This window comes from Mustelus asterias, chromosome 14 (genome assembly GCF_964213995.1).
Source record: "Mustelus asterias chromosome 14, sMusAst1.hap1.1, whole genome shotgun sequence".
NCBI classification, from domain to species: domain Eukaryota; kingdom Metazoa; phylum Chordata; class Chondrichthyes; order Carcharhiniformes; family Triakidae; genus Mustelus; species Mustelus asterias.
In genome coordinates, this window is record NC_135814.1 from 399,082 (window position 1) to 420,133 (window position 21,052).

At 45.1% G+C, this 21,052-nt stretch overlaps 1 protein-coding gene across 2 annotated transcripts in view; it reads right to left on the reverse strand.

Moving 5' to 3' along the window:
• The window catches only part of LOC144503455 (E3 ubiquitin-protein ligase MARCHF4-like), a 118,090-nt gene that overhangs the window by 79,937 nt on the left and 17,101 nt on the right, over positions 1–21,052 (reverse strand). For both annotated transcript variants that reach the window (XM_078227785.1, XM_078227786.1), the window contains exon 3: positions 12,823–12,978. In XM_078227785.1, the coding sequence (XP_078083911.1) occupies positions 12,823–12,978 (156 nt within the window). The remainder of the gene's footprint in view (positions 1–12,822; positions 12,979–21,052) is intronic.

Below are 21,052 nucleotides of genomic sequence, written 5' to 3' on the forward strand. Positions count from 1 at the left end.
CTTGCACACCTAGGTCCCTCTGTGTTTCTATACTCTTGATGGCTCTGCCATTTATTGTATAACTCCTCCCTACATTATTTCTTCCAAAATGCATCACTTCGCATTGATCCGGATTAAATTCCATCTGCCACCTCTCCGCCCAATTTTCCAGCCTATCTATATCTTGCTCTATTGCCCGACAATGCTCATTGCTATCCGCAAGTCCGGCCATCTTCGTGTCATCCGCAAACTTGCTGATAACGGCAGTTACACCTTCTTCCAAATCATTTATTTATATATATATATATATATATATATATATATATATATGAACACCACTGGTCACAGACCTCCAGCCGGAAAAAGACCCTTCGACCGCTACCCTCTGTCTTACAGCTTACAGCTAGCCAATTCCTGATCCAAACCGTTAAATCACCCTCAATCCCCATGCCTCCATATCTTCTGCAATAGCTTACTGTGGGGAACCATATCAAACGCTTTACTGAAATCCATATACACCACATCAACTGTTTTACCCTCATCCACCTCTTTGGTCACCTTCTCAAAGAACTCAATAAGATTTGTGAGGCACGACCTACCCTTCACAAAACCGTGTTGACTATCCCTAATCAAATTATTCCTTTCTGGATGATTAGAAATCCTATCTCTTATAATCCTTTCCAAAACTTTGCCCACAACAGAAGTAAGGCTACTGGTCTATAATTACCAGGGTTGTCTCTACTCCCCTTCTTGAACAAGGGGACAACATTTGCTATCCTCCAGTCTTCTGGCACTATTCCTGTAGACAATGACGACATAAAGATCAAAGCCAAAGGCTCTGCAATCTCCTCCCTAGCCTCCCAGAGAATCCTGGGATAAATCCCATCCGGCCCAGAGGACTTATCTATTTTCACACTTTCCAGAATTGCTAACACCTCCTCCTTATTAACCTCAATCTCATCTAGTCCAATAGCCTGTATCTCAGTATTCTCCTCGACAACATTGTCTTTTTCCTGCGTGAATACTGACGAAAAATATTAATTTAGCACCTCTCCTATCTCTTCAGGCTCCACGCACAACTTCCCACTACTGTCCTTGACTGGCCGTAATCTTATCCTAGTCATTCTTTTATTCCTGACATACCTATAGAAAGCTTTAGGGTTTTCCTTGATCCTACCTGCCAAAGACTTCTCATGTCTCCTCCTGGCTCTTCTTAACTCTCTCTTTAGGTCCTTCCTGGTTAACTTGTAACTCTCAAGCGCCCTAACTGAGCCTCACGTCTCATCTTTACATAAGTCTCCTTCCCCTTCACAAGGGATTCAACTTCTTTAGTAAACCACGTTCCCTCACTCGACCACTTCCTCCCTGCCTGACAGGTACATACTTATCAAGGACACCCAGTAGCTGTTCCTTGAACAAGCTCCACATTTCAATTGTGCCCATCCCCTGCAGTTTCCTTCCCCAACCTATGCATCCTAAATCTCGCCTAATCGCATCATGATTTCCTTTCCCCCAGCTACAACTCTTGCCCTTCGGTATGTACCTATTCCTTTCCATCGCTCAAGTAAACAGACATAGGTAGGAAAAGGGATGGGGATGTAAGGCAGAAATTCAGGGAGTTAGGGTGGAAGTTTCAGTGGCCGTAGATGTGACTCCAGGATGGAATGTTGCCTCCCTGGTGCCAGGATCAGGTATGTCTCTGAACGGCCGCAGGGCATCCTGAAGGGAAGGGTGATGAGTTGGAGATCGTGGCAAATGTTGGTATCAGTGATACAGGTAAACTGCGGAATGAGGTCTTGCTTCAAGGCCTGACTGGGCTGGAACCAGATTAGCCTATTTAGATAAGTCATTGGAGGAAGTGTGTTAGCATGGATTCAAAACTGGCAGTCACATAGAAAAGGAGTTGGAATGAATGGGTCTTTTACAGAGTGGAAAGATGTAATCAGTGGAAAACAGCTAGGATCAATTCATAGTCTGCAATTGTTCACTATTTATATTATTGACCTGGAGGAAGAAACAGAATGTAAGGTTTGCAAATTTGTCAATGATATGAAGATAGGTGGAAGGGCTTGACAGAGTAGATAGTGAGAAGATTTCACCAGTGACAGAGTCTCGAACAAGGGGAGACAGCTAGATAAAGGGCCGGTCATTTAAAACTGAGGTGCGTAGAAATTTCTTCTTGCAGAGGGTGGTGAATCTCTGGAATTCTCTGCCCCAAAAGGTAGTGGAGGTTGGATCACTGAGGTGGATAAATATTCGATAGATCGAACAATAGAGGGCATTGGGAAATGGCACAGAAAAGGTATTGAATATTGAACGGCAGAGCAAGCTTGAAGAGTCTGGTGTCCTACTCCTGCTTTTATTTCTTGTGTGTTTTACAGCAGCAGGAGGAAGTGGTGCACCACTCACTGGCACTGGGATGTTATAGTCCCTCCGTTATCAACGGGGTTTCCCATTGAACGCACCCCTCACCACCGGGAATCCCGTGGTAGGGGTGCACCGTGGGGCGGGACCATAAGATCCCACTGATATGAACAGCTGCAAAATTCCAGCACAAATTTTAGGACAAGGAGTAAAGGCAGAAATAACAGGAGCTTATCAGGCAGGTGAAGTGATAATCATGGGGGGTTTTAATCGACATATAGACTGGAAAAATCAGTTGGGTAAAGGTAGCAGAGTGAGGAATTCATAGGATGTTTTTGAGATAGTTTCTTGGAGCAGCACATTCTGGCATCAACCAGAGAGCAGGTTATACTAGACCTGGTATTGTTCAATGAAATAGGATTAATTCATGAGCCCATAGTGAAGGTACCCCAGGTATTAATGATTGTATTACGATTGAATTTTACATTCAGTCTGAGGAAGAAAAGAGTGGGTCTAAAACTTGTATTTTCAACCTAAGTGAGGGCAGTTATGAGGGCATGAAAGCAGAGCTAGCTATAGTGAACTTGCAAAATAAGTTAAGGGAGAGGTCATTGGGATGCAGGGGCAGATATTTAAGGGGATATTTCAGAATTCACAGAATAGATACATTCTAGAGAGAAAAAATAAATTCCAAGCAGAGGACCCACCACTTCAGCTTAACAAAAAAATTCAAGGATAGTATCAAACTTAAAGAGAAAAGCATCTAATTGTGCAAAGATTTTTGGAACATTGAGAGAAACAGTTTAATAAGGAGAGAAATATTAGAGTATGAGAGGAAGGTGGTAGAAATATAAAGACAGATATTAAGAGTTTCGATAGATATTTTAAAAAGAAAGTTAATAAAGTGAGTGTTTTCTTGTAGAAAGTGAGTCTGGGGAATTAATAATGGAAAATAAGGAGATGGCAGATGAATTGAACAGATTTTTCACTCTAGGGGATACGAGCAAAATTCCATATTTGGAAGTAAATCAGGAACTGAAAGAGAGGGTGGGACTCAAGAAAATTATAATCACCAGGGAAGTGTTATGGTGCAAACTGTCGGGTCTGCGGGCTGATAATGATCCTGGTCCTGATGGACTTCACTCTCGGGTCTTAACAGAAGTGGATAGTGAGATAGAACAAAGACAAAGAATAAAGAAAATTACAGCACAGGAACAAGCCCTTCAGCCCTCCTAGCCTGCACCGACCATGCTGCCTGACTTAACTAAAACCCCCTACCCTTCCGGGGATCATATCCCTCCGTTCCCATCCTATTCATGTATTTGTCCAGACGCCCCTTAAAAGTCACTATCGTATCCGCTTCCACTACCTCCCCTGGCAACGAGTTCCAGGCACCCACTACTCTCTGTGTAAAAAAACTTGCCTCGAACATCTCCTTTAACCCTTTCCTGATTGCACCTTAAACTTATGCCCCCTAATAATTGACTATTCCACCCTGGGAAAAGCTTCTGACTATCCAATGTGTCCATGGCCCTCATAATCTTGTAGACTTCTATCAGGTTGCCCCTCAACCTCCGTCGTTCCAGTGAGAACAAACCAAGTTTCTCCAACCTCTCCTCATAGCTAATGCCCTTCATGCCAGGCAACATCCTGGTAAATCTTTTCTCCAAAGTCTCCACATCCTTCTGGTACTGTGGCGACCAGAATTGAACACTATATTCCAAGTGTGGCCTCACTAAGATTCTATAAAGCTGCAACATGACTTGCCAATTTTTAAACTCAATACCCCGGCCGATGAAGGCAAGCATGCCGTATGCCTTCTTGACTATCTTCTCCACCTGCGTTGTCACTTTCAGTGACCTGTGTACCTGTACACCCAGATCCTTTTGCCTATCAATTCTCCTGATAGTCGATGTACAATATAAAGGGAAAGACTCTTAGTACTGTAGAGGATCAGAAGGACCTTGGGGTCCGGGTCCATAGGACTCTAAAATCGGCCCCACAGGTGGAGGAGGTGGTTAAGAAGGCGTATGGTGTGCTGGCCTTTATCAATCGAGGGATTGAGTTTAGGAGCCCGGGGATCATGATGCAGCTATATAAGACCCTCGTCAGACCCCACTTGGAGTACTGTGCTCAGTTCTGGTTGCCTCATTACAGGAAGGATGTGGAAAAGATTGAAAGGGTGCAGAGGAGATTTACAAGGATGTTGCCTGGATTGAGTGGCATGCCTTATGAGGATAGGCTGAGGGAGCTCGGTCTTTTCTCCTTGGAGAGACGTAGGATGAGAGGAGACCTAATAGAGGTGTATAAGATGTTGAGAGGCATAGATCGGGTAGACTCTCAGAGGCTTTTTCCCAGGGTGGAAATGGCTGCTACGAGAGGACACAGGTTTAAGGTGCTGGGGGGTAGGTACAGGGGAAATGTTAGGGGTAAGTTTTTCACACAGAGGATGGTGGACGAGTGGAATCAGCTGCCGTCAGTGGTGGTGGAGGCGAACTCAATAGGGTCTTTTAAGAGACTCCTGGATGAGTACATGGAGCTTAATAGGATGGAGTGTTATAGGTAGGTCTAGAAGGTAGGGATGTGTTCGGCACAACTTGTGGGCCGAAGGGCCTGTTTGTGCTGTAGTTTTTCTATGTTTCTATGATGTGTTGGTTTTAATTTTCCAAAATTTCCAGATTCGAGGAAGGTCCCATTAAATTGGAAAATAGTAAATGTAACTTTTCTATTTAAAAAGGAAGGGAGACAAAAACAGGAAGCTAAGGGCCAGATAGTTTAACATCTGTCTTACAGAAAATGTTAGAAACTATTATTAAAGATGTTGTAGCAGGGCACTTGGAAAAAATCAAGGTAATCAGGCAGAATCAACATGGTTTTGTGAAAAGGAAGTCATCACTGTTTCATCAATTTATTGGAGTTCTTTGAAGAAGTACCATGTGCTTTGGATAAAAAGGAACTGGTGGATGAACTGTACTTAGATTGCAGAAAGCATTTAATCAAGTGCCACATTAAAGGCTATTATTATGGAAAATAAAAGCTCATGGTGTAGGAGGTAAAGTGGATAGAAGATTGGCTAGCTAAGAGGAAACAGCGGGTAGGCATAAATGGTTCTTTTTTCGTTGGCTAGATGTAACAAGTGCTGTGCCACAGTGCTTTTTACAATTTATATAAATGACTTGGATGACAGGACCGAAGATATGGTTGCTAAACTTGCTTATGACAGAAAGATAGGTAGGAAAGTAAGTTCTGAAGAGGACTTTGGGAGGCTACAAAGGGTCATAGATAGGTTAATTGAGTTGACAGAGATCTGGCAAATGGAATATTATGTGAGAAAATGTGAAATTGTCCATTTTGGCATGAAGAATACAAAAAGCACATTATCTAAATGGTGACATATTTGCAGAGCCCTGAGGAGCACAGACCTGGGTGCCCTAGTGCATGTATCACAAAACGCTGGGATACAGGTACAGCAAGTAATTGGGAAAGCTAATATTGCCATTTATTGCAAGGAGAATTGAGTACAAAAGTAGGGAGGTTACAAATCTAGAGTGCTGTGTACAGCAGTAATCTCCTTATCGGAAGGACATGATTGCACTGGAGAGAGTGCAAAGGAGGTTCACCAGGATGTTGCCTGGGATGGAATATTTCTGCTATGAGGAGAGACTGGATAGGCTGGGTTTGTTTTCCCTGGAGCAGAGGAGGCTGGGGAGGGATCTGATACAGGTATACAAAATTCTAAGAGACGTAGATAGGGTAGATTGCAAAAATCATTTCCCCATGGCAGAGATGTAAGACCAGAAGGCATAGGTTTAAGGCAAGGAGTAAGTAGTTTTAGAGGGGATCTAAGAAAAGAATTTTCACCCAGAGGGTGGTGGAATTATGGAATGCGAAGCCAGAGAGGGTGGTGGAGGCAGGGACTCTCACAATGTTTAAGAAGCATCTGGATGAGCACTTAAATCGCCAATGTATCAGAGAACATAGAACATTACAGCACAGTACAGGCCCTTCGGCCCTCGATGTTGTGCCGACCAGTGAAACCAATCTAAAGCCCATCTAACCTACAGTATTCCAATATCATCCATATGTTTATCCAATGACCATTTAAATGCCCTTAATGTTGGTGAGTCCACTACTGCTGCAGGCAGGGCATTCCACGCCCTTACCACTCTCTGAGTGAAGAACCTACCTCTGACATCTGTCCTATATCTATCACCCCTCAAGTTAAAGCTATGTCCCATCAGCGGAACAAGGCTCTCACTATCCACCCGATCTAATCCTCTGATCATCTTGTATGCCTCTATTAAAGAACAAAGAACAATACAGCACAGGAACAGGCCCTTCGGTCCTCCAAGCCTGCACCGCTCATGTGCCCAACTAGACCATTGGTTTGTATCCTTCTATTCGCAGTCTGTTCATGTGGCTATCTAGAAAAGTCTTAAACAATCCCAGCATGTCTGCCTCAATCACCTTGCTTGGCAGTGCATTCCAGGCCCCCACCACCCTCTGTGTAAAATACGTCCCCCTGACATCTGTGTTGAACCTTGCCCCCCTCACCTTGAACCCGTGACCCCTTGTGTTCGTCACCTCCGACCTGGGAAAAAGCTTCCCACTGTTCACCCTATCGATGCCCTTCTTAATTTTATACACCTCTATTAGGTCGCCCCTCATCCTCCGTCTCACATGGCAGGTTGGTTAAGAAGGTTAAGGCTCATGGGATACAAGGAGAAGTGGCTAGATGGGTGGAGAACTGGCTTGGCCATAGGAGACAGAGGGTAGTGGTCGAAGGGTCTTTTTCCGGCTGGAGGTCTGTGACCAGTGGTGTTCCGCAGGGCTCTGTACTGGGACCTCTGCTATTTGTGATATATATAAATGATTTGGAAGAAGGTGTAACTGGTGTAATTAGCAAGTTTGCGGATGACACGAAGATGGCTGGACTTGCGGATAGCGAAGAGCATTGTCGGGCAATACAGCAGGATATAGATGGGCTGGAAAATTGGGCGGAGAGGTGGCAGATGGAGTTTAATCCGGATCAATGCGAAGTGATGCATTTTGGAAGAAATAATGTAGGGAGGAGTTATACAATAAATGGCAGAGTCATCAGGAGTATAGAAACACAGAGGGACCTAGGTGTGCAAGTCCACAAATCCTTGAAGGTGGCAACACAGGTGGAGAAGGTGGTGAAGAAGGCATATGGTATGCTTGCCTTTATAGGACGGGGTATAGAGTATAAAAGCTGGAGTCTGATGATGCAGCTGTATAGAACGCTGGTTAGGCCACATTTGGAGTACTGCGTCCAGTTCTGGTCGCCGCACTACCAGAAGGACGTGGAGGCGTTAGAGAGAGTGCAGAGAAGGTTTACCAGGATGTTGCCTGGTATGGAGGGTCTTAGCTATGAGGAGAGATTGGGTAAACTGGGGTTGTTCTCCCTGGAAAGACGGAGAATGAGGGGAGATCTAATAGAGGTGTACAAGATTATGAAGGGGATAGATAGGGTGAACAGTGGGAAGCTTTTTCCCAGGTCGGAGGTGACGATCACGAGGGGTCACGGGCTCAAGCTGAGAGGGGCGAAGTATAACTCGGATATCAGAGGGACGTTTTTTTACACAGAGGGTGGTGGGGGCCTGGAATGCGCTGCCAAGTAGGGTGGTGGAGGCAGGCACGCTGACATCGTTTAAGACTTACCTGGATAGTCACATGAGCAGCCTGGGAATGGAGGGATACAAACGATTGGTCTAGTTGGACCAAGGAGCGGCACAGGCTTGGAGGGCCGAAGGGCCTGTTTCCTGTGCTGTACTGTTCTTTGTTCTTTGTCTTTTCAGGGAGAACAACCCCAGTTTACCCAATCTCTCCTCGTAGCTAAGGCTCTCCATACCAGGCAACATCCTGGTAAACCTTCTCTGTACTCTCTCCAAAGCCTCCACGTCCTTCTGGTAGCGTGGCGACCAGAACTGGACGCAGTATTCCAAATGTGGCCGAACCATCTTTCTATACAGCTGCAACATCATATGCCAACTTTTATATTCTATGCCCCTTCCAATGAAGACAAGCATGCCATATGCCTTCTTCACCACCCTCTCCACCTGTGCTGCCACCTTTAAGGATCTGTGGACTTGTACACCCAGGTCCCTCTGTGTGTCTATACTCCTGATGGTTCTGCCATTTATTGTATAGCTCCCCCTTACGTTAGATCTACTGAAATGCATCGCTTCGCATTTATCTGGATTAAATTCCATCTGCCATTTCTCCGCCCAATGTTCCAGCCTATCTATATCCTGCTGTATTCTCTGACAATGTTCATCACTATCCGCAACTCCAACAATCTTTGTGTCGTCCGCAAACTTACTGATCACACCAGCTACATCTTCCTCCAAATCATTTATATATATCACAAACAGCAGAGGTCCCAGTACAGAGCCCTGCGGAACACCACTAGTCACAGACCTCCAACTGGAAAAAGACCCCTCCACTGCTACCCTCTGTCTTCTATGGGTAAACACAGTAAGAAGTTTAACAACACCAGGTTAAAGTCCAACAGGTTTATTTGGTAGCAAAAGCCACACAAGCTTTCGGAGCCTTAAGGCCCTTCAGAGTCTCAGACCTGCAGAGTCTCCACATCATTTGATGGCTAAGCCAGTTCTCCACCCATCTAGCGAGCTCACCTTTTATCCTGTGAGATTTAACCTTTTGCACCAGCCTGCCATGAGGGACTTTGTCAAACGCTTTACTAAAATCCATATAGACGACATCCACGGCCCTTCCCTCGTCAATCGTTTTTGTCACCTCCTCCAAAAGCTTAACCAAATTTGTGAGGCATGACCTCCCTCGTACAAAACCATGCTGTCTATCACTAATGAGATTATTCAGTTCTAAATGCGCATATATCCTATCTCTAAGAATCTTCTCCAACAATTTCCCTACCACGGACGTCAAGCTCACCGGTCTATAATTACCCGGGTTATCCTTGCTACCCTTCTTAAATAACGGGACCACATTTGCTATCCTCCAATCCTCTGGGACCTCAGCTGTGTCCAGTGAAGAGACAAAGATTTCTGTTAGAGGCCCAGCAATTTCATCTCTTGCCTCCATGAGGAGTCTGGGATAGATGCCATCTGGCCCTGGGGATTTCTCTGTCTTAATGTTTCCTAAAAAACCTAACACTTCCTCCCTTGTAATTGAGATTTTTTCTAACGGGTCAACACATCTCTCTGAGACACTAACAGTCAACATGTCCCTCTCCTTTGTGAATACTGATGCAAAGTATTCGTTTAGGATTTCTCCTACTTCCTTTGGTTCTAAGCATAATTCCCCTCCTTTGTCCCTAAGAGGTCCGATTCTTTCCCTAACAACCCCCTTTTTCTAACGTATGTATAAAATGCCTTAGGATTCTCCTTAATCCTGTCTGCCAAGGACATTTTGTGACCCCTTTTTGCCCTTCTAACTCCCTGTTTGAGTTATTTTCTACTTTCTCTGTATTCCTCCAGTGCTCCATCTGTTTTTAGCTGCCTGGACCTCATGTATGCCTCTTTTTTTCTTTTTGATTAGACCCACAATTTCACTGGTTATCCACAGCTCTCGAATCCTACCTTTCCTATCCTTCCTCTTTACAGGCACATGCCTGTCCTGCAGTCCTATCAACTACTCCTTAAAAGACTCCCACATGCCAGATGTGGATTTACCCTCGAACAGCCTCTCCCAATCAACAGCCACCAAATCCTGCCAAATCTGGCTGTAGTTAGCCTTCCCCCAATTCAGTACGTTACCCATAGGACAACACTCATCCTTTTCCATAACTATCCTAAAGTTTACAGAATTGTGGTCACTATTTGCCACATGTTCCCCTACTGCAACTTTGATGACCTGACCGGGCTCATTCCCCAGTACTAGGTCCAGTATAGCCCCCTCTCTAGTGGACTGTCAACATATTGTTCCAAAGAACCTTCCTGTACGCATTTTATAAATTCTTCCCCATCCAGGCCCCCAGCCCTAAGGGATTTCCAGTCTATGTGAGGGAAATTAAAGTCTCCCACTACAACAACCCTATTTTTTTCTGCACCTGTTCAGAATCTCCTTACATATCCATTCCTCAACTTCCCATGGGCTGTTGGGAGGCCTGAATGAATACTTTGCGTCGGTATTCACAAAGGAGAGGGATGTGTTGACTGGGAGTGTCTCGGAGGGGAGTGTTGACCCGTTAGAGAAAATCTCCATTACAAGGGAGGAGGTGTTAGGTTTTTTAGGGAATATCAAGACTGACAAATCCCCAGGGCCTGATGGAATCTATCCAAGGCTGCTCAGGGAGACAAGAGATGAAATCGCTGGGCCTCTGACGCAAATCTTTGTCTCGTCACTGGACACAGGTGAGGTCCCAGAGGATTGGAGGATAGCTAATGTGGTCCCGTTATTTAAGAAGCGTAGGAAGGATAACCCGGGAAATTATAGGCCGGTGAGTGCAGTTGAACAGAGGGATCTGGGAATACAGGTACAGAATTCCCTAAAAGTGACGTCACAGGTGGATAGGGTCGTAAAGAGTGCCTTTGGTACATTGGCCTTTATAAATCGGAGTATCGAGTATAAAAGTTGGAGTGTTATGGTAAGGTTATATAAGGCATTGGTGAGGCCGAATTTGCAGTATTGTGTACAGTTTTGGTCACCTAGTTACAGGAAGGATGTAAATAAGGTTGAAAGAGTGCAGAGGAGGTTCACAAGGATGTTGCCGGGACTTGAGAAGCTGAGTTACAGAGAGAGATTGAATAGGTTGGGACTTTATTCCCTGGAGCGTAGAAGATTGAGGGGAGATTTGATAGAGGTGTATAAGATTTTGATGGGTATAGATAGAGTGAATGTAAGCAGGCTTTTTCCACTGAGGCTAGGGGAGAAAAAAACCAGAGGGCATGGGTTAAGGGTGAAAGGAGAAAAGTTTAAAGGGAATATTAGGGGGGGCTTCTTCACGCAGAGAGCGATGGGAGTGTGGAATGAGCTGCCAGATAAAGTGGTAAATGCGGGGTCACTTTTAACATTTAAGAAAAACTTGGACGGGTTCATGGATGAGAGGGGTGTGGAGGGATATGGTCCAACTGCAGGTCAGTGGGACTAGGCATAAAATGGTTCGGCACAGACAAGAAGGGCCAAAAGGCCTGTTTCTGAGCTGTAATTTTCTATGGTTCTATGGTTCTAATGGAGTGGGAATGGAGGGATACAAAAGCATGGTCTAGTTTGGACCAGGGGCAGCGCGGGCTTGGATGGCTGAAGGGCCTGTTCCTGTGCTGTATTGTTCTTTGTTCTTTGTTGGTGGAACAGGCTCGACTATCCGAGTGGCCTCCTAACTCACATGGTCCTGTTTGTGCCAGACATTTAGACTGCATGGGGAGGGGTGAAGGTCCCACCTCCCAGAAATTAACTGTTGTTGCAATGTTAAATGGCTGTTTGGTAGCCAATATTGCCAGGAATAGTGTTTGCTGCTGACCCTCCGGTTGGCAGAAAGGGGAAACCCGCCATCCTAAAAATCCTGGCCATGAGAAAAAACTTTACCATGCAGCGAGTGGCTCGGGCCTGGAATGTAGTGCCCGGATATGTGGTGGAGGCAGGTACAATCAAGGCTTTCAAGAGGGAGTTAAATTGTTATCTGAAAAGGAAGATGCACAGAGTTACAGAGGAAACGTGGGGGAATGGCAGTTGGTCGACTGCTCTAATGAAAGGCTGGCACAGACATGTTGTAACAGTTCTGTGACCTGTGAACTAACTGAGCCCAGTATTCTTACTGATGAAGGCCAATCTTGAGGAAACGGTGTATACGCTGTGGCTTGGTTGCTAAATGAAGCATGCACACTTTTGGATGAGGCATGTCAGTGAGCTGTTTGATATGCTGATCCAAGTGTCAGATTGTCCTCCCTCAACCAACATCAGAACAAACAGGTAACCAGCAATTTATTCATTTACTATTTATGGGATCTTGCTCTGTGCACACTGGCTGTCACAATTGCCTACAATATAATACTGACTGTGATTCTTTGCAGGTGAAACAGTCTTGGATATTCTGACAGACATGAACAAGTGTATAAATTCACATCTGTCTCACCATTGGTCTCAGTCTGAACTGCAAGAACTGGATGGTTCTTTGCCCAGTTGCTCGTTGCTGAAGACACAGATGGTCTCCGGGTCCCAAGATAAAGGAGGGAAAAGTCAGCTGGGGTTCCTATTCCTGAACACTGTCCAGTGGCCCTTCTGTTAAAAATTGCATGGATAAGCATTAGAAAAACACAAGAGACCCCATAAATGGAAAGACCACTGCCACATGGTCCAGGCTCGTCTTAGGAAATGACCCTTGGGTGAGGTACTGATGGGGAATGAACAGATGGATGAGGTTCACTGATGAGGGATGATGCATTAGATGAGTCACTGAACTTTTTCTGAAAGAGTCAGTGCCTTCAGGAAGGAAGCGATGAGAGTGCAGAGTAAAACAAAAGTAGAAAAAGGTAGCACCTGCAGGGGATTCTTTGCACTGATGGCAATGACGTGGTATTTGTAGTAACACAGCTCACAGCTCCAGGATCCACGTTCACTGATCCACTTTATCAGGCAAGGTTGGTGCGTACAGCGAACAGATCCAGCACAGCGACATGGGCTCAGCAAATCCCCCTAAACAACAGCAAGAGACAGTGAAAGTGTGACTAACAGATGGCAGCACAGGACATATCGATAATAACACATAGTCACTAATCAGTGTGATGGAGAGACAGAGCACTGACAGAATTTTTATTCATTTTTGGGATGTAGGTGCCACTGGTAAGGCCAGCAACTATTACCCATCCCTAGCTGTACCTGAAAAGGAAGCCGCGAACCTTGTACTTCAACCCTTGCAGTCCATGTGGTGAAGGCGCTCCTATGGGAAGGGAATTTCAGAATTTTGACCCAAGAACAATGAAAGAACATCAGTATAGTTCTAAAGTCAGGATGGTATTGTTCCATGTGTCTACAGTATTTGTTGTCCGAAGTGGTAAAACTTGTGGCTTTGGGAGGTGCTGTCCAATAAGCAGAGGTGAGTTGTTGCAGCACATCTTGTAGATGGTATATATTACTGCCATTGTGTAATGGTGGGGAAGAAGTGAATACTTGAAGTGGTGGATGTGGAGCTGATCAAGAAATCTGCTTTGTCTTGAATGGAGTCAAGCATCTTGAGTGTTATTATTATGCCATGGAATGTCATGTGCCGGTGGAAAGATTTGCTTTAGTTGGAGATGGCATGACACCTGTGTGGGATACATGTTACTTGCCACTTATTAGCTTAAGCCTGAATGTTATCCAGGTCTTGCAGCATATGGGTACAGACTGATTTAGTATCTGGAGAGTTATGAATGGAACTGTTCTCTGTGCAATCATCAACTAATGTTCTGTCCTTATGATGGAGAAAATGTTAAAGAACAAAGAGCAAAGAGAATTACAGCACAGGAACAGGCCCTTCGGCCCTCCAAGCTGCACCGACCATGCTGCCCGACTGAACTAAAACCCCCTACCCTATGGGGACCATATCCCACCATTCCCATCCTATTCATGTATTTGTCAAGATGCCCCTTAAAAGTCACTACCATATCCGCTTCCACTACCTCCCCGGCAATGAGTTCCAAGCACCCACTACTTTCTGTGTAAAAAATCTGCCTTGTACATCTCCTTTAAAACTTGCCCCTCACACCTTAACCCTGTGCCCCCTAGTAATTGACTCTTCCACCCTGGAAAAAAGCTTCTGAATGTTCACTCTGTCCATGCCTCTCATAATCTTGTAGACTTCTATCAGGTCTCCCCTCAACCTCCGTCGTTCCAGTGAGAACAAATCAAGTTTCTCCAACCTCTCCTCATAGCTAATGTCTTCTATACCAGGCAACATCCTGGTAAATCTTTTCTGTGCCCTCTTCAAAGCCTCCACATCCTTCTGGTAATGTGGTGACCTGAATTGAACACTATGGGCCCTATTTTACCATAGAACATAGAACAGAACAGCACAGAACAGGCCCTTCGGCCCACGATGTTGTGCCGAGCTTTATCTGAAACCAAGATCAAGCTATCCCACTCCCTATCATTCTGGTGTGCTCCATGTGCCTATCCAATAACCGCTTAAATGTTCCTAAAGTGTCTGACTCCACTATCACTGCAGGCAGTCCATTCCACACCCCAACCACTCTCTGTGTAAAGAACCTACCTCTGATATCCTTCCTATATCTCCCACCATGAACCCTATAGTTATGCCCCCTTGTAATAGCTCCATCCACCCGAGGAAATAGTCTTTGAACGTTCACTCTATCTATCCCCTTCATCATTTTATAAACCTCTATTAAGTCTCCCCTCAGCCTCCTCCGCTCCAGAGAGAACAGCCCTAGCTCCCTCAACCTTTCCTCATAAGACCTACCCTCCAAACCAGGCAGCATCCTGGTAAATCTCCTCTGCACTCTTTCCAGCGCTTCCACATCCTTCTTATAGTGAGGTGACCAGAACTGCACACAATATTCCAAATGTGGTCTCACCAAGGTCCTGTACAGTTGCAGCATAACCCCACGGCTCTTAAACTCCAACCCCCTGTTAATAAAAGCGAACACACTATAGGCCTTCTTCACAGTTCTATCCACTTGAGTGGCAACCTTTAGAGATCTGTGGATATGGACCCCAAGATCTCTCTGTTCCTCCACAGTCTTCAGAACCTTACCTTTGACCCTGTAATCCACATTTAAATTAGTCCTACCAAAATGAATCACCTCACCATTTATCAGGGTTAAACTCCATTTGCAGTTTTTCAGCCCAGCTCTGCATCCTATCCATGTCTCTTTGCAGCCTACAACAGCCCTCCACCTCATCCACTACTCCACCAATCTTGGTGTCATCAGCAAATTTACTGATCCACCCTTCAGCCCCCTCCTCTAAGTCATTAATAAAAATCACAAAGAGCAGAGGACCAAGCACTGATCCCTGTGGCACTCCGCTAGCAACCTGCCTCCAGTCCGAAAATTTTCCACCCACCACCACCCTCTGTCTTCGATCAGATAGCCAGTTACCTATCCAATCTGCCAACTTTCCCTCTATCCCACACCTCCTTACTTTCATCATAAGCCGACCATGGGGGACCTTATCAAACGCCTTACTAAAATCCATGTATATGAGATTAACACACTTAGTTACCACCTCAAAAAATTCAATCAAATTTGTGAGGCACAACTTGCCCTTCACGAATCCGTGCTGACTATCCCGGATTAATCCGCATCTTTCTAAATGGTCGTAAATCCCATCCCTAAGGACCTTTTCCATCAATTTACCAACCATCGAAGTAAGACTAACCGGTCTATAATTACCAGGGTCATTTCTATTCCCTTTCTTAAACAGAGGAACAACATTCGCCACTCTCCAGTCCTCTGGCACCATCCCCGTGGACAGTGAGGACCCAAAGATCAAAGCCAAAGGCTCTGCAATCTCATCCCTTGCCTCCCAAAGAATCCTAGGATATATTTCATCAAGCTGTGAAAATTTGAAACGCCAGGTCACTGTAATCTCGATGTCCCCTGGACAGCTGGCAGGCTTTTAAATACAGTAAGAGTTTTAACAACACCAGGTTAAAGTCCAACAGGTTTATTTGGTAGCAAATGCCATTAGCTTTCAGAGGGTTGCTCCTTCATCAGATGGAGTGGAAATCTGCTCTCAAACAGGGCACAGAGACACAAAATCAAGTTACAGCCAGCGACGCCCATGTCCCACAAATGAATTTTAAAAATGTCCTGGATGCAACAAGGAGACAAGCAAAATTGGATTTAGTAATGAGCAACGAGCCAGATTTAATTAGTAATCTAATTGTGCGTGAACATTTATCAAGTAGTGATCATAACATGATCGAGTTCAATATAGCGTTTGAAAGCAAAAAGCACAAATCAGCAACAAGAATTTTAGATTTAGGTAAGGCTGACTTTAATGAGATGAGACCGAGACTGTCCACATTAAACTAGGAAAATCTGCTAATGGGTAAAACAACTGATGAACTTGGAGCACGGGTGCTTAGCATTGGTTTAAAGGCTCAGAGATGGAGCCTAATCTACAAAGAATATGCTGATTATATGGATCACTGCAATTTGTTCACAGATCCAATCATGCATGGATGATGCAGGCTCCAGGCAACCTTGCCTTTCTACTGGCTCTTATCCAGATGATGAGGAACTGATGCAGTTATTCCAGGGCCAGCAGGAGCAATGGCCAGAGGCAGTGCAGCTTCAAGAAGGTCAGGATACTAGCGACCAAGAGCCAGTGTGATGACGAGCATTGATCCGAACTCAGACATCAATGGGGACGAAGTAGAAAGGGTCGAGAGCTTCAAGTTTTTAGGTGTCCAGATTACCAACAGCCTGTCCTGGTTCCCCCATGCCGACACTATAGTTAAGAAAGCCCACCAATGCCTCTACTTTCTCAGAAGACTAAGGAAATTTGGCTACAACTCTCACCAACTTTTATAGATGCACCATAGAAAGCATTCTTTCTGATTGTATCACAGCTTGGTATGGCTCCTGCTCTGCCCAAGATTGCAAGAAACTACAAAAGGTCGTGAATGTAGCCCAATCCATCATGCAAACCAGCCTCCCATCCATTGACTGTCTACACTTCTCGTGCCTCAGCAAAGCAGCCAGCATAACTAGGGACCCCATGCACCCCGGACATTCTCTCTTCCACCTTCTTCCTTCGGGAAAAAGATACAAAAGTCTGAGGTCATGTACCAACCGACTCGAGAACAGCTTCTTCCCTGCTGCTGTCAGACTTTTGAATGGACTTACCTTGCATTAAGTTGATCTTTCTCTACACCCTAGCTATGATTGTAACACTACATTCTGCACTCTCTTGTTTCCTTCCCTATGAAAGGTATGTTTTGTCTGTATAGTGCGTAAGAAACAATATTTTTCACTGTATGCTAATATATGTGACAATAATAAATCAAATCAAAGATTTTTTTATCAATGACCTGGATGAGGGCGTGGAAAGATGGATTAGTAAATTTGCGGATGACACTAACGTCGGTGGAGTTGTAGACAGTGCGGAGGGAAGTGGCAGGTTACAGAGGGGCATAGATGAGCTGGGCTGAGAGGTGGCAAATGGAGTTTAATGCGGAAAAGTGTGAGGTGATTCACTTTGGAAGGAGTAACAGGAATACAGAGTACTGGGCTAATGGTAAGATACTTAGTAGTGTAGATGAACAGAGGGATCTGGGTGTCCATGTGCATAGATCCCTGAAAGTTGGCACCCAGGTTGATAGGGTTGCTAAGAAGGCATACGGTGTGTTAGCTTTTATTGGTAGAGGGATTGAGTTTTGGAGCCAGGAGGTCATGCTGCAACTGTACAAAACTCTGGTGCGGCTGCATTTGGAGTATTGCATACAGTTCTGGTCGCCGCATTATAGGAAAGATGTGGAAGTGTTGGAAAGGATGCAGAGGAGATTTACCAGGATGTTGCCTGGTATGGTGGGAAAATCGTATGAGGAAAGGCTGAGGGGCTTGAGGTTGTTTTCGTGAGAGAGAAGAAGGTTAAGAGGTGACTTAATAGAGGCATACAAGATGATCAGAGGATTAGATAGGGCAGCAAGGAACAGATCAGATGCTCGAGGAGTATAAAAAGTGCAAGAAGCTACTTAAGAGGGAAATCAGGAGGGCTAAAAGAAGACATGAGGTTGCTTTGGCAGACAGAGTGAAGGAAAATCCAAAGAGCTTCTATAGGTATGTTAGGAGCAAAAGGATAGTGAGGGATAAAATTGGTCCTCTTGAAGACCAGAGTGGTAGACTGTGTATGGAACCAAAAGAGATGGGGGAGATACTAAATGGTTTTTTTGCATCCGTATTTACTGAGGAAACGGGCATGGAGTCTATGGAAATAGGGCAAACTGGTAGGGAGGTCATGGAACCTTTACAGATTAAAGGGGAGGAGGTGCTCGCTGTCTTGAGGCAAATCAGAGTGGATAAATCCCCAGGACCAGACAGGGTATTCCCACGGACCTTGAGGGAAGCTAGTGTTGAACTTGTAGGGGCCCTGGCAGACATATTTAAAATGTCAGTATTCACGGGGGAGGTGCCAGATGATTGGAGGGTGGCTCATGTTGTTCCGTTCTTTAAAAAAGGTTCCAAAAGAAATCCGGGAAATTATAGGCCAGTAAGTTTGATGTCGGTGGTGGGCAAGTTATTGGAAGGTGTGATAAGGGATAGGATCTACAAATATTTGGATAGACAGGGACTTATTAGGGAGAGTCAACAGGGCTTTGTGCGTGGTAGGTCATGTTTGACCAATCTATTAGAGTTTTTCGAGCAGGTTACCAGGAAAGTGGATGAAGGGAAGGCGGTGGATGTTGTCTACCTGGATTTCAACAAGGACTTTGACAAGGTCCCTCATGGGAGGTTAGTTAGGAAGGTTCAGTCGCTAGGTATACATGGGGAGGTAGTAAATTGGATTAGACACTGGCTCAATGGAAGAAGCCAGAGAGTGGTTGTGGAGGATTGCTTCTCTGAGTGGAGGCCTGTGACTAGTGGTGTGGCGCAGGGATCGGTGTTGGGTCCATTGTTGTTTGTCATCTATATCAATGATCTGGATGATAATGTGGTCAATTGGATCAGCAAGTTTGCTGATGATACAAAGATTGGAGGTGTAGTGGACAGTGAGGAAGGTTTTCAAAGCTTGCAGAGGGATTTGGACCAACTAGAAAAATGGGCTGAAAAATGGCAAATGGAATTTAACGCAGACAAGTGTGAGATATTGCACTTTGGAAGGACAAACCAAAGAAGAACATACAGGGTAAATGGTAGGACTCTGAAGAGTGCAGTTGAACAGAGGGATCTGGGAATACGGGTACAGAATTCCCTAAAAGTGACGTTACAGGTGGATAGGGTCGTAAAGAGTGCCTTTGGTACATTGGCCTTTATAAATCGGAGTATTGAGTATAAAAGTTGGAGTGTTATGGTAAAGTTATATAAGGCATTGGTGAGGCCGAATTTGGAGTATTGTGTACAGTTTTGGTCACCTAGTTACAGGAAGGATGTAAATAAGGTTGAAAGAGTGCAGAGAAGGTTCACAAGGATGTTGCCGGGACTTGAGAAGCTGAGTTACAGAGAGAGATTGAATAGGTTGGGACTTTATTCCCTGGAGCGTAGAAGATTGAGGGGAGATTTGATAGAGGTGTATAAGATTTTGATGGGTATAGATAGAGTGAATGTAAGCAGGCTTTTTCTGCTGAGGCTAGTGGAGAAAAAAACCAGAGGGCATGGGTTAAGGGTGAAAGGAGAGAAGTTTAAAGGGAATATTAGGGGGGGCTTCTTCACGCAGAGAGTGGTGGGAGTGTGGAATGAGCTGCCGGATAAAGTGGTAAATGCGGGGTCACTTTTAACATTTAAGAAAAACTTGGACGGGTTCATGGATGAGAGGGGTGTGGAGGGATATGGTCCAAGTGCAGGTCAGTGGGACTAGGCAAAAAATAGTTCGGCACAGATAAGAAGGGCCAAAAGGCCTGTTTCTGAGCTGCAATTTTCTATGGTTCTATGGATAGTGAGAGCCTTGTTCCTCGGATGGTGATGGCTAGCACGAGGGGACATAGTTTTAAATTGAGGGTGAGAGATATAGGACAGATGTTAGAGGTAGGTTCTTTACTCCGAGAGTAGTAAGGGCGTGGAATGCCCTGCCTGCAGCAGTAGTAAACTCGTCAACATTAACAGCATTCAAATGGTTATTGGATAAACATATGGATGATATTGGAATAGTGTAGATTGGAGGGGCTTTAGATTGGTTTCACTGGTCGGCGCAACATCGAGGGCTGAAGGGCCTGTACTGCGCTGTAATGTTCTATGTTCCATATCACAAGCGGTATCATCACAAATGAGCAAAGGCAATGCCGGAAGTACCTTTGGAATGTGGCTATTCACATGTGCCAGTTACTCCATCAAGACCTGCATCCCCAAGTACTTGGAGGTAATCACATGCCAGTGACATTAAAGGCCCTGAAAGTCTTTGCCAGTACCTCCCTCCAAGGCTCCACAGTGCAGCATTTGATAGTGGGGGAATTCGGTGATGGTAATGCTATTGGAATTCAAAGGGTGATGGTTAGATCCCCTCTTGTTGGAGATGATCATTGCCTGGCACTATTATTTGTCACTTGTCAGCCCAAACCTGAATATTAGAAACATAGAAAACTACAGCACAAAACAGGTCGTTCGGCCCCACATGTTGTGCCGAACATATCCCTACCTTTTCGGCCTACCTATAACCCTCCATCCTATTAAGTCCCATGTACTCATCCAGAACTCTCTTAAAAGACCCTATTGAGTTTGCCTCCACCACCACTGACGGCAGCCGATTCCACTCGCCCACCACCCTCTGTGTGAAAAACTTACCCCTAACATCCCCCCTGTACCTACCCCCCAGCACCTTAAACCTGTGTCCTCTCGTAGCAGCCATTTCCACCCTGGGAAAAAGCCTCTGAGAGTCCACCCAATCTATGCCTCTCAACATCTTATATACCTCTATTAGGTCTCCTCTCATCCTACATCTCTCCAAGGAGAAAAGACCGAGCTCCCTCAGCCTATCCTCATAAGGCATGCCACTCAATCCAGGCAACATCCTTGTAAATCTCCTCTGCACCCTTTCAATCTTTTCCACATCCTTCCTGTAATGAGGCGACCAGAACTGAGCACAGTACTCCAAGTGGGGTCTGACGAGGGTC